Here is a 13,452-nt window from a genome sequence, read left to right as displayed (position 1 = left end):
CTTAATATCCTCAAACTTGATACTGATTTAAAATTCAAGTTTGATTAAAAACATAGTTATACTTCCTGTGAAGTTGGCACAGAACAATAAAAAGGCTGTATAACATAAATGCTACAAAGCATATATTACAGTTAGAAGCACTATGCCTTGGAGAGCATAGGTAATTGTCAAGGACAAAGCTGGCAAAGCTTAAAGTTAAGAAAAAGATTCAACAAATAAAATATCCAACAAATCAGAAACTTATGCATCTTGTCTCATGCTCATCACCCATACTCTTTTCTCCATCCATCTCTGCTTTTGCGCTTGTTTAAGAAGAATAGCTTTCGGGCGCTAGCTGTCATTCCTGCTTGTAAACTCCCACACAGCCTTTGAAGTAACAGAAGACTGCTCAGAGCCTGGGGAACCTGCAAGCTTTGGCTCCACACACACCTATGCATAAGTCTTTAGGTGCCAGTACTGCACAAAAATTGGCCCTGTGTTAGCAGGCAACAGTCCATGATATTGAATTGACCAGCAGTTAGTGTAATTCAGAAGAAAAATAGCTTTCGGAGAACTGGAAGATGCCTACATAGCTTTAGTAACAAGTAATTTTGACCTTTTCTATTTAAATTCTCACTGCCACCTCTGTTTCTACTGCATTTTGAAGAGCACCCAGTTTTAATTCCTTATTTATACGCTCATTAAAGAAAAAAAATCTTTGCAGCATAGGCAATAGCATGTTCAATAGAAGCAGTAAAAAAAAACAGGAGAGAGATATTAAAAATACATATGCTTCACAAAAATGTGTCCTCTTTGCTCCCATACGTACAATGGACTTATCTAACAATGGCAATGTCAGTCTGTAAAACAACTTCATATACAACAGAAGAGACGCCAATGTGTCCTTAGACTAGTAAAGGTGGCATCTTACAGCTTCTGAGCAAGAATGGAGGGAAAAAAAAAAAAAAAAAAAAAAAAGGGAAAAAAAGCAGCATATTTGGAAGGAGTGAGACAAAAGGAAATTACAGCATACAGATGGTGGCAAGATTTTTTCACAAAGCTTAAACAAGTATGCAAGGAAGAAACAAAGCAAAACTGCTAATGTTTGTGACTCTGCTCAAGGCTTTATCAGTTCTTCCTGATCCTCATCTGTTTCTGTTAGTCTTGGGGCTTTCAAAAAAAAAAAAACAGAAAAAAAAACCACAAACCCATGTAACTCATGAAAAATGATGTCATGCTGATAACTCTTCATTACAGGGAAAGCCACACAATAGAAGAGACCTGGAAAGCAGCAGCAAAAAGCTAACCCTACTCACTCCCAAAATTTGCAGTTATGTGGACAAGGTAAGTATCCAGAAGTCTAATTAATTCCTACTTGCCTATACCCCTAGTTGTCTTTTCTTCTACCCGCACTGCAAGTTTCTCTTTTCAGATTTCTACAACACCCAGTACAATAGCACCTTGGCCCACTGATGCTACAGTAACACAAACAATACTAGGGTGCATGACACACGCACACACAAAATTAGGACAAGTATCTCCCAAAGTGAATGTCTCATTAGATATTGCTATTGTTGCACCAGAAGTGAATTCTCAATCATGCAGAAGTAAATTCTCTCCTATACGTGCGATACAATCCTGCATTTGTCTGCAAAGTTTAAGAGTCCACCACATCTCAGTTCAAAGCCTACTTTTCCTTCTACAACTTTTGACACAAAACCTTCCCCTATTCATGTGAAACAATTTTTTTTACACCAATAGACCTCTAGGCTATCTCATGTCACATTTTATATCTGAAAACTAGATGACAAAAAACTTGCAACATGCAGAAATAATTCACTGCCAAAAGAACATTCTTCTAACCTCCAGTATTTTTCCCTCAGTGTTTGGACCATAGGAAAATAAGCTATAATTGTCTTAAGGATTTTCTAGTTCCTCCTCAAACAATGACAAATTCTCACCCAATCAGGTCTGTACAAATGCACTTCAAAAACAAGATAGCTTTGAGTAATTTTTTTTATTCTCAAAATGTCACAAAACAAAAAAGGCATGCTCGCCCTCTTAACTTCTCAGTATTTACTGATATATTGTTACATTCTTAAACTCAGCATTCTACTGCTTTCTTCAATTTCACCCATATTTATCTATTCATCAGTTCCCCAATTTGTAGCGCCAACATTTTTCTCCCAATAAGAATAAGATACTCATCTAGATAATAGCACCTACATCATCTCCAGCTTTTTCACAACTTAATTATTTTGGGTTCTTTTGCATTTCATTATTCTCTGCTCCCTTCACACACAAGTAAGACATGTAAGACATGACAGAATTCTGGCAGCAAAACAAGCACCTGCAGAGTCTAAATGGCCAGAAGAAGAGTGCTGCATCCTATTCTGACAACTGCATTTAAATATGAACGCTAACCATTACAGTCCTACAGTTCGCTTGGGAAGACGTGAGCCTAAGATCAGAAAGTCATGCTGCAGTAACTGCAGTCCAACAGTGACTTTAAAAAAAAAAAACAAAAAAAAAACCCTCAACTGTCATTGGCCTATCCAGTTTCAGGCTGAGCTTATAGTCTGCCTAAAAGATTGCCTGACTGGAGAGATCTGTTTTCATATATACACACACACACACACGTACTGGTCTTAATGCTGTGAATCCGCTACACAGCTGTTAAAAACACTGTAGATATGCTAAGGTCAAACTTGCTTCTGCCCTTGAAACTAAACAACTTATTTGATGATAGGTCAGAAAAGATGATACCATACTTATGCCAGCACCTGCTCCAAGTTCCAAGCCTGACAAGAAAGACAATGCAATGATTTATTTCAGAGTCAGGATATAAAACTAAGTACACAGATAAGAAACAGTTCTACTGCAAGTGAGGGGTTTTTTTGTCTGCTGCAATGTCAAATGAACCCTGCAAGGATCCTCCACACTGCACTGAGAAGAGGATATGGGGAACAAGGGAACCAGTTCATTTTTCCCCTCTCTAAAACAGCAAAAATGAAAGGAGAGGTCCATCTCCTCATGCCTCCCCAGAAGAGGATGGAACTCCAATCCAATCCGTTTTGCTTCTAAATCAATGACAAGGCACGAGTTACAGCAGTTCAAGATAAGCATTTTAACTCATGGTCTTAGGAAACCCATCCTCCAGATGAGGACAACCAGAATGCATCACGCTCCAGATTCTTACCTCTTCTCCAGGTGCCTATGGTGGTTAATAGTGTAGGCAGCGATCGTCTGTTCTGCACAGATGGTTCTTACCTCCAAGACTTTTTCATGCTCCTTTGACTACATACATTTACAATGTATTTATGTGGCCATATGGCTCAGCTCAAAGTCAAGGAAAGTGACACATACCTTGCGAACACTGGTCCAAGAACTTGGGAAAAAGAAGCCTAAAAAATCAAAAGTTTGTATATCAAGAACGGGTATTATTAAAGCAAAGCATTTACATTCATTTGGACACTTACAGCTGGAGTCTTACTATCCAAAACATTTTCACATTTCCTTTCCTCAATTCATATAACTGGGACATCCCCACAGGTTCTGTCTTTTAAGAGTTATTCCCCCAAAAATAGTTTTGTAGACAGTTTTAATTCTTTAATGAATTTGAGAGCTAATTAGCACCATGCAATCTATTCTGTATTCTAAGAAATCAGAAAGGTATCAACATTATTTTAATCCCTATTTAAACACTAGGAATTTTAAGCTTGCCCTAAAGAATTGTGCCTTTCAAACAGTGTGGGAACTCTTCATGGAAAGGCTGTATGTACATAATGCTTTCCATACATATTGTACCAACTTCTGGTACTGCGTCACACAAGCAGCAACTATTTTTATGAGCTCTATCATGCACAGAAGCACTCCAGAGATAGTACTTCATCTGTTCCCCTTCAACTACCTCTCCCCTGCCCTTGCTTGCTATTCAACATGGGCAAGAGCTTCATCCTAGGCTCATGAAAAAGCAAGATTTCTACAGTAATGAACTTTGAGACAGGAAAGGGTTGTGATTCTCTTGACTGCAAAAGTTTCAAGTCAGACAAAAAAAAAAAAAAAAAAAAAAATCACTCTTCTTGGTTCTCACAGTGAAATCTGCCAAAGCTTCCCAACTGAAAGATTTGTCATTGGCAATACGTGGCTGCTTGGTAAGTTCTTATCAGAAGAAACTTCAAAGTGAGACACAAACAGGCTACAGCATAAGCTAAAGCCTCTTCCTTCAATTGCTACTGCACTTCAGGTGACAAACAAGGTTAGTCAAAGGATTGCAGGCCACCACCACTATAAATACTGCTCAGTACCATGACCAGTAACACAGTAAGTTTAAAAAACACCAAACAATCAGAAATGGAACTTGCCTTCCCCATAATTATGGAAAGAACAAGTTTAAAGAGCACTCCAGCATCAATTTACCAATATTTTATGTAGTCTTTGTTATTTATTCACAATCTATGTCACAGAGAAAAAGAAGCATAAAAAGAATGTCTATTTATTGACTAGTGCAAAGCTCAAGAAGCATATTGGTTAGTGTTTTAAAAACAGCTAGGAAGTTTAAGGAGTGCACTTTTATAAAATGATTGGACAGTTCACCTCTAAGCTGTGATGCACAGGGTTTTATCACAAATAGAAGCAATGCTAAGGAAAGTTCACAAAAGTTAAAGCAGTTAATCAGCTGCAAGCTATAATTGCAAAATGTAAGTATTTCATTTTACAGATAGGTCTATGGGATTAGCTTCACGTTTGTTGGAATGCAGAGCACACACACACACTATGAAACAGTGACCAAACCACACTATTTAAAAATGTCAATGACTTGGCTTTGCTACCATTTCCTCCCCACCCTGCATCTGCAGTAACCCAGGATATCAGATTTCAATACTTGCAACGCTTTTGCTTCCGTGCTTTGTCATTCTCTTCCACTAAATTTGGAACTGCTTCCCATAAGATCCATGTTTTAAGTCTTTAAGTCTTCATTTAATGTCCAAAAGTAGTGACACTATCAATAATCCAAACCGAGATACACATCTCTGTTTTCAGTCATACTTACAAAAAGATGGTAAAAAAAAAAAAATGATTTAAAAAACACACGAGAGGACAGTTGACTGTCCAGATTTTACAAAGTCCTTCACCAGAGTATACATATTTAAGTAGTATGCTATTGACAATCTTTATTAATTCTTCCACAAGCTAAACTTTTATTAGTATATATAACTGGTGGAAACCAAGTGTCATCCTTACAAACCAAACAGCACTTCAAAGTTCATTCAAGATGGTTTACCTGGCAGTTTTATGAGATTTAAGGCAGTTCAATGGCATTTAACTATCATATATCTCTAATTATTATAAAAGCGATCTCATAAACTTACATATCTGTTTTCAAACTAGTAAAAATATTTTAAATTATACCTGTGTTCCATATAGCAACTCAGTGGCTCTACGCAAGTATTAACTGCTCCAATGATGAAAGAAGACTTCACATCTGGGTCTGGATGAGTTTGCAGAGCCTGTACGACATCAATAACATCAGTATACCTGTAAAAAAACAAAATGAAATACGGTTTTAGAGAAACAGAATGACACGTTTCAACATCTAGTAAGAAATCAATTGCTTGCAGGAAGGTTAGGTTTCTAATAAAGCCTACCAAAATTTTTATAAAGCAGCTCAAAACTCAGCAAATCCAGACAAACTAAGGTGACTGCAAGTAATATTACAAATGAATTATTGACAACTACAGATAAAAGCAGTATAAACTTTGCACTGAACAACTGTAAAGTCCAGCTTTCAGAAAGCACGAAAAGCTCAGTGTAATAGAAGCATGATAAGCCTACTGCCAAGCATGCTAAGAACTAAGTATGATTCAAGTAAAAAAAGAAACTAAAGAGCAACGTCTCTCACTTATCAGCACTCTCTAAATGAAGTGCGCTTCTATATTTAATGTGTCCTTTTTTTATCACTACTCCAGCCACTACTGTGTTCTACTTCTGTATGATAACAAAGTTTAGGTGAACCTGAGCTTTTTCCAGGTGTTTATTTCTCAGCCAGTTACTGAATACGTGTCTTTCCTTCTACCCGCACTGCAAGTTTCTCTTTTCAGATTTCTACAACACCCAGTACAATAGCACCTTGGCCCACTGATGCTACAGTAACACAAACAATACTAGGGTGCATGACACACGCACACACAAAATTAGGACAAGTATCTCCCAAAGTGAATGTCTCATTAGATATTGCTATTGTTGCACCAGAAGTGAATTCTCAATCATGCAGAAGTAAATTCTCTCCTATACGTGCGATACAATCCTGCATTTGTCTGCAAAGTTTAAGAGTCCACCACATCTCAGTTCAAAGCCTACTTTTCCTTCTACAACTTTTGACACAAAAACTTCCCCTATTCATGTGAAACAGGACCTGTTCCATGATATTCCCAGGCACAGAGGTGAGGCTGACAGGTTGGTAGCTCCCAGGATCCTCTCTTCTACCCTTTTAAAAAAAGGGTGCAATGCTTGCCTTTTTCCAGGCACCAGGGACTTGAACTGACTGCCATGACTTCTCAAGTATCACGGAGAGTGACTTGGCAACTACATCAGCCAATTCCCTCAGGACTCTGGGATGCATCTCATCAGCTCCCATAGCCTTATGTATGGTTCAGGTTCCTCAGGTGGTCATGAACCTGGATCTTCTTTTACAGTGGGAAGGACTTTGCTCCCACAATCCCTGTCTTGCGGTCCATCCACTTGAGAGGTGTGGGAAGAGAGATTGCCAGTAAAAGACTGAGGCAAAAAACAGTTGAGTACCTCAGCCTTCTCCTCACCTGTTGTTACCAGTTTGCCAGTCTTGCTCATCAGGGGGGGTACACTTTCTTTGACCTTCCTTTCTGGCTGACATACCTATAGAATCCCTTCTTATTACTGTTAGCATTCCCTGCCAGGGACCTACATCCGTCCCTTGGCCTTCCTGACCCCATCCCTACACAACTGGGCAGCATCCTTATACTCTTCCCAGAGCACCTGTCCCTGCTTCCACTCCCTGTGCATTTCCTTCTTGCTCTTTAGTTTGACCAGCAGGTCTCAACTCAGCCATGCTTGTCTCTTACCTTCCTTGGCCGATTTCTTACACCTGAGGATCAAGAGCCCTTGCACTTTATGGAAAGTGTCCTTAAAGATCTGCCACCTCTGTTGCGCTCCCTTGTCCCCCAGTGCAGTTTCCCAGGAGGTCCTATCAACTAATCCCCCAAAGAGCTGGAAGGTTTTTTTCCTAAAATTCAGGGTCCTGACTTTACTCTTTGCCTGACCCATATCCCTCAGGACTGCAAAGTCCACCAGCGCATGACCACTGCAGCCCAGGCTGCCTCCAATCTTGACATCACCAATTAGCTCATTTGCATTGGTGACCATCAGGTGCAGTATCACATCTCCTCTGGTAGGGCTATCTATTCCTTGGCTTAAGAAGTTATCCTCAGTGCATTCCAGGAGCTGCCTGGATTGCCTACAGCTTGTCTTGCTACTTTTCCAGCAGATGCTGGGGTGGTTGAAGTCCCCTGAGCAGGACAAGAGCCTGCAAGCTCTTTATGGACCCGCTCACCCTGAAGTACAGGGACTCAGTACATACCCTATGAGAAGTGACGTGCAAAACTGCATAAAATATTTGGATAGCAAGTTGCATGCAATATTGCCTCTCTCTCTCCTTATCTTTTATCAACTGGACCTTTGGAAGTTTGTGTCACGATTTTTGTACCTAATACTGCCAGAGGATCAAAGCAAGGACTAACAGAAATGCAAAGAAAAAGCAAGCATCTATGCACACAAAGATGCACAATACTTCCAAAGAAAGGCAAAGATTCATTCTTATGCTTACTGTAGCCCACTGTTTAAAAAATTATTAAAAAATATCAGTAAAAGTCACAGCTTAGGCTTTTAAGTTTTTATTTAGAGGAAAAAGTATTTCAGACTGAATGGAACATTTTATTCTGAAAACTAAGTATTTATTAAAGATTCTCTAGAACTCACTGAGCTTTCAAAAGTTTAAAGGTACTGTAGGCACTTGGAAGATATAATTACAGTCTTTATGTCACACCATATCAAACTTCCTAAAATTAATTTGTATTCTGAAGCAACTCAAATTAATGTTTACCAAAACGCAGTCATCTAATGCCTTAAAGACAATAGATCTTCCTCTGAAAGAAACAGGGAAGTGATCCACCCTTGTTTTTTATCAAAACAATTTCAATATTTTAGCAAACTTTCAAAGAAAATTATACATGAAATGTAGGGCAAGAACTCAGCTAGCTTTTCTGTATTCTGTAAAGAGTTGTGCATTTATTCCATGGAGGGTTTTTTTGTTTTATCATCAGTAAAACACAGGTCTGGTGGTTAAAACTAGCAATAATTAATTTGTATACCAAAAGGGACGAAAACATGCAACATTCCCTCTAAATATTAAGATAATGCTATAGCAAATATTCAGTAATATTCACCTGCAGCTCTGGAGTACAACTTGCAACACAATCTCAAGCCATCTTGGCATTATTGTCCTAAATCTATGGCTTTAAAGACAGACAATCAGTACTCCAGCAGTCTTCAAAGACAGATAACCATCATGAAGTCTCACCAGCCTTTAAAGGGCAAATGGCTCTCTATCTAGGACCTCTTGGGCAGGTGGGAAGAAACAAAAATCAAAACCAAACCACGTAGCTGCCCCACTAAATAAAGTGCCATTTAACAACAGTCTAAGATGCAGATGGAAAGGGCAAGAAAAATTCTTTTGAGAAGCCAAAAGTCACAGTCTCCTAAATACGGAAGAATTCCTAAATAACGAAAAATGCAGTCCATCCTTCCATATGACTGAAGGATGATTATGGACACCTTTTTTCCAATGGAGTTATAAGCAATAAAATTAACAAGTTGCAGAAAAGCTGAGTTTAGTACATATGTAAAACGAATTCACAGAATACCACACTTCAGCACAGAACATCAGCTGCTTCAGAGTGATGGGAAAGTTCAAAAATGCCTTGGAAATAGGAAGGGAACAGAAAATCCCTTATTCTATGCAACAGTTCAAATGGTTTCAAACATTTACCCTTGCAAGACCACTAGGAGACGCTTGTTCTTTTTAACATAAGCAGACTGACGGACGCTGTGGTTTTGCTGAGCCTCCAGGACACTGGAGAGGTAACGCTGGAAATGGGTCGCGCTGAAACATTCAGGACTATCCATAGTTTGCCGATAAACTATCCACCTAAATAAAAGAAAACAAGGAAAGTTAATGTTCTATGACATAATATTTCTGTTTTCTTTTTATTTTGAACCAACAAACCAAAAATAAATTTGACAAGCCCCAGGATTCCACATGTCTCATAGCACACAGGAAAGAGAAATTTACTTTGCTTTCTATCATTTCCAGCATAAGTGCATTCTTTACATTACTGTCAAAAGGGTCTTGGTTTTTTGGGTTTGTTTTTTTTTTGGGGGGGGGGGGGGTGGTGGTGTTGTTTTTTTTAAATAAAATTATGTTCAACAGCTTCTTCAAAGCTGCACATCATATGAGTAGTTCTGATCTTTGTTAGTGATGCAGTAAACAAAAGTTATGTGAATCCAAATCAAAAGACTCTGGGCAAAAAAATATTTCACTGCAAAAATAGAAAGCAATGAAGATGTTTGCAGGAAAACATGATGAAATGTATTATTACAGAATATTCAAAAGTCACCTTACATGTTCGTCCTAAAAACAGAATGACAAAACTGTTCTGAATCAACTTGCTAATATCAAGACACCGAGTTAAAAATAATACAAAAAAGCAGTGCAGAATGTTACTAAAATTAAATAGTAAGGTGTTTGGCTTTAAGATTTAAAAGGACAAGAACTTCTTTTTATTTTCCAGAAGCTGTATCAATACACCAAATGGCAAATTCCTACAGTAGACTTATCTTACTGCCATACAACAGATGTCCTGAATATATCTCCTCCTATTGTAGAACAGAAACCAGGTCTGATTTAATGCAATGCTATAGCAAGGAGTGTTAGCGCAGTCCTTTTTCCAAGAAAAATGCATTTTAGACTCACCACCTCAAGTCAACAAATGGAAGCTCTTCACCCATTTCCTTCAGGTTGTGATGACTTCTATACATGCTTAAGACAGAATTCATTTGGCCTTTCTAAGATTACTCTTAACTGTTTACAGCATCAGTGATACTTGCAGACATACATAATATATCTACAATGTGGTATTTTCAATATGACATATCAACAAAGAAATGTTCCATACTATTTTCTTGTCTAAATGTCTAAAATTTCAGAGCAAATCTACCTGGCATAACACAGTGAGATGAGATACCTGTATATAGTAGAAGTAATATACCCTACCCTACTGTGTGCTATGTAGAACTAGTTAAGGTGCCTCATAATATTTACCAAACCTATTCCTGTGAACACATCTGTTCACAAATTAGAATCTTGGCTATAAAAAAAAAAATAAGTGAAACATTGATAGTTTCATTTTCATCATGCTGAGAAGTTCTTTGGTGATTAGTATGACCATCACTTTAGAGTATGAAACCAGAAACGTACAAACCTTCCATGCTCCTTGTTAAAAGTCACAAGAAAAGCACACAGATCACTGGAACGACATCCTGGAAGACCAGTTATAATGGTGATAACCACCTAAAATACAGGGAACAGATAAGAAGGGGCATAGCTCCAAGACTAGGAATGAGCTACAACAACTGCACACATATAAGGCTTCTATCTCGATAAAATCTTAAGCCTATACACTAAATCTTAAGTGACACTAACCACAGAAATAGCAAGATAGCATAGAACTGTAACTGTGTTTATGCAATTACTCAGATACACATCCTCTTGGAAAAACACATTTTCTCTTGGTTTTCATACCTTAAATACTGTGAAAGGATAATTAACAAGTACAGCAAACAGTATTACCAAAACCTTCACATTAAAATCTATTCTGCAGTGTATGTATTAATGCAAATGTCAGACAAAATCCTGCAAGAGACAGCAAATAGATTATGCTTCCTATGATGAAGAGGGTACACTCAAATACATAGAACAGTATTAGAGCAAAATGCTTCAAAAAGTAATGGTGTATGTCAAACAGTTTTGTCAAACAAAGAGCAACGCTACATTTCTGATACTGAACCAGCTATGCTACACACAAAATCTATTCCAGCAAAGCTGCATTTCAAATACAATTGGTAAGAGAATGTACAACAGCTCCAACGTAACAGCTTTTCTGCATAAAGCACCTGTTTTTCATTATGCATATTTCTTGTGGTATTTAGGCAGGGATCATAGCAGAGAAACACTGAAAAGCAGTCAGAGCATATCTCCAAAGTGTGTGTGTATATTTATGTATTTCTACACTATTTACTGGAGTTTGCTACAGAAGCAAGCAAATGAACTCTGGAAGAAACACAACAAACTCCCCTCTGTGCTGAACTTGACTGAAGAAATTATGTCACCCTGGTAACCGGTCACCTCACTGCATATCATCCTGCCACTAATAGCCAAATTACCTCTCCAACTTCCTAAGTACATGACATTTGAAGACAGCCACCTGAAGACTATTCGTATCCTATCCTCAAAATCATTTTTGGATGTTCACAGAAAATGAGTATTCATGATAATAGATAGAGAAGTAACTCAGAAAAATCAGAGGTACTAAGTTTGCATGTTTTATAGAATTTGATATAAGCATTATAAAAAGATTTGTCACTTTCTCTTTCAAACACATTAAGATTACACACATTAAAAGGGTTTATTTAATAATTGTTAGTATGGTCTCTGAACTAGATTGCAGGAAATAAGTCTGCCACCATATTGCAATATTCAAAGAGAAAGACTTTCTGCTGCTTTGACTTTCTTGCTTACAGCTGATTTCAAACGCTGGAAAGTTACAAGGAAATATTTTCTCTGAAAATGCTATTTAAAGCACTCCTTAAGTTTGACAATTGTTACTGCCCCTATAGAGAACTGGGTGTTCTACAGATAATATCAGCAAATGTTAAATATCATGTGCTGCCTCTATGCTATTTAAAGGACTTTTATGTTCCAGAGAACAATTCAGCTAAATTATTCAGCAATTCATAAAAACAAGCTACTGCTTTAGGGCTAACTCTCCCTGGACATTAGTGAAAACTGTTCACTTGAAGATCTATGCCTCATTTTCTGCTTCTATTTTAGCAGGCTGAAGGGCCATTAGTACTTCCAAAAGATTGTTCAAATGAAAAAAAAATAAATTAAGTAATGTAATCAGGAAAACAGGGCAGAGCAATTTATTCTAAGAAACAGACTTGAAGCAAGTTCAGTGTGAACTGATGGGTCCAGAGAAGGAGGCAGAGAGCATGGCTAGATATACATCAGTACTTTACTTCGTTACTTGAAACAGAACTGGTGACAGAATATTTGCTACATATTCTATACCAGGGATAGGAAGTATTGTTGGGTTGCTTCCTTACCTTATCATTTTCTGCTTTGCTATCAGGAATGATTTCTGACTGTTGCAATAAAATAGGAAGATGCGCTCTCATTATTGGCTTGTGACTGACACTGCTGACTGTAAAATGTTGCAAAAACCTTTCAAAAATAAAAGTTTCATTTTGTTACAATCAACATGAAAAGATTTCACTCACTTATACAGCTGGGAAATTACTAAAATAAAATTGTTAAAAGTTCAAACAAAGGTTTCCTAAAAAGGAAACAATTCATCTCAGAATAAAAATATCTAGTGTAAAGACAGTTACTTACTATGCATTACATATACCAAAATATATTTGTATTATTTCTGACAAAACTGATCCCATGAAAACAAAAATAATTTTTCACCTCTCCAATTCTGGAAGGGCAGCAGATATTTTCAGCTCCCTGCTTCCGTCCTTTCCAGAAGGAAAAGACAAGGCATTAAATAGCTTCTGAACACTGGAATGCCTAAAACAAGCAAATTAATTGGTTAGTTACAGGAGAAATCCAGAAATTTATCTTCTTTAAACCAGATGGCTACACATTAATCACATATTAACATACAAAAAAATAAAGCAAATGTTGCACTAGGAATACAACAAATCCTTTTTGAATCATTATCAAAGTCTTCAGTGAGTGATGGCATTTTTCTGATTGTAGCGCACAGTTCATGTATAATTGCACTGGAGTATGTGGCATGAACTTACAGTCTCTTTTGTTCCACAGACAGGAATTCTTCCTGGACAACCCTTAAATATAATCCTGAGTTTGTCTGGCTTTGCCACGAAGAGAAAACCTGGAACAAACCAGACCTATGCATAAACATCATTATTCTGCAAAATTTGTTTTGAATTTGTTTAGGAATTGGTTTTGTTCACCTAAAAAATTACATGCATTTTAACTTGCCGCTAAATATTTCACAATACTGGTTTTGCTGCAAGAATTCAAATTACGGAAGAAGTATCCACAGATTGGATTTTGTAAGCTTATTTTTG

The 13,452-nt window shown here is 37.5% G+C and overlaps 1 protein-coding gene across 3 annotated transcripts in view; it reads right to left on the bottom strand.

Moving 5' to 3' along the window:
* The window catches only part of DNAAF9 (dynein axonemal assembly factor 9), a 79,926-nt gene that overhangs the window by 14,004 nt on the left and 52,470 nt on the right, over window positions 1-13,452 (bottom strand). For all 3 annotated transcript variants that reach the window (XM_055706415.1, XM_027799958.2, XM_027799959.2), the window contains 7 exons: window positions 13,165-13,253; window positions 12,824-12,925; window positions 12,457-12,574; window positions 10,554-10,642; window positions 9,062-9,220; window positions 5,392-5,517; window positions 3,346-3,383 (listed from right to left, as the gene is read on the bottom strand). In XM_055706415.1, the coding sequence (XP_055562390.1) occupies window positions 3,346-3,383; window positions 5,392-5,517; window positions 9,062-9,220; window positions 10,554-10,642; window positions 12,457-12,574; window positions 12,824-12,925; window positions 13,165-13,253 (721 nt within the window). The remainder of the gene's footprint in view (window positions 1-3,345; window positions 3,384-5,391; window positions 5,518-9,061; window positions 9,221-10,553; window positions 10,643-12,456; window positions 12,575-12,823; window positions 12,926-13,164; window positions 13,254-13,452) is intronic.

Source organism: Falco cherrug, chromosome 1 (assembly GCF_023634085.1).
Source record: "Falco cherrug isolate bFalChe1 chromosome 1, bFalChe1.pri, whole genome shotgun sequence".
In the NCBI taxonomy this organism is placed as follows: Eukaryota; Metazoa; Chordata; class Aves; order Falconiformes; family Falconidae; genus Falco; species Falco cherrug.
The sequence above is the reverse complement of the archived record's forward strand: the minus strand, read 5'-3'. Positions and strand labels throughout refer to the sequence as shown.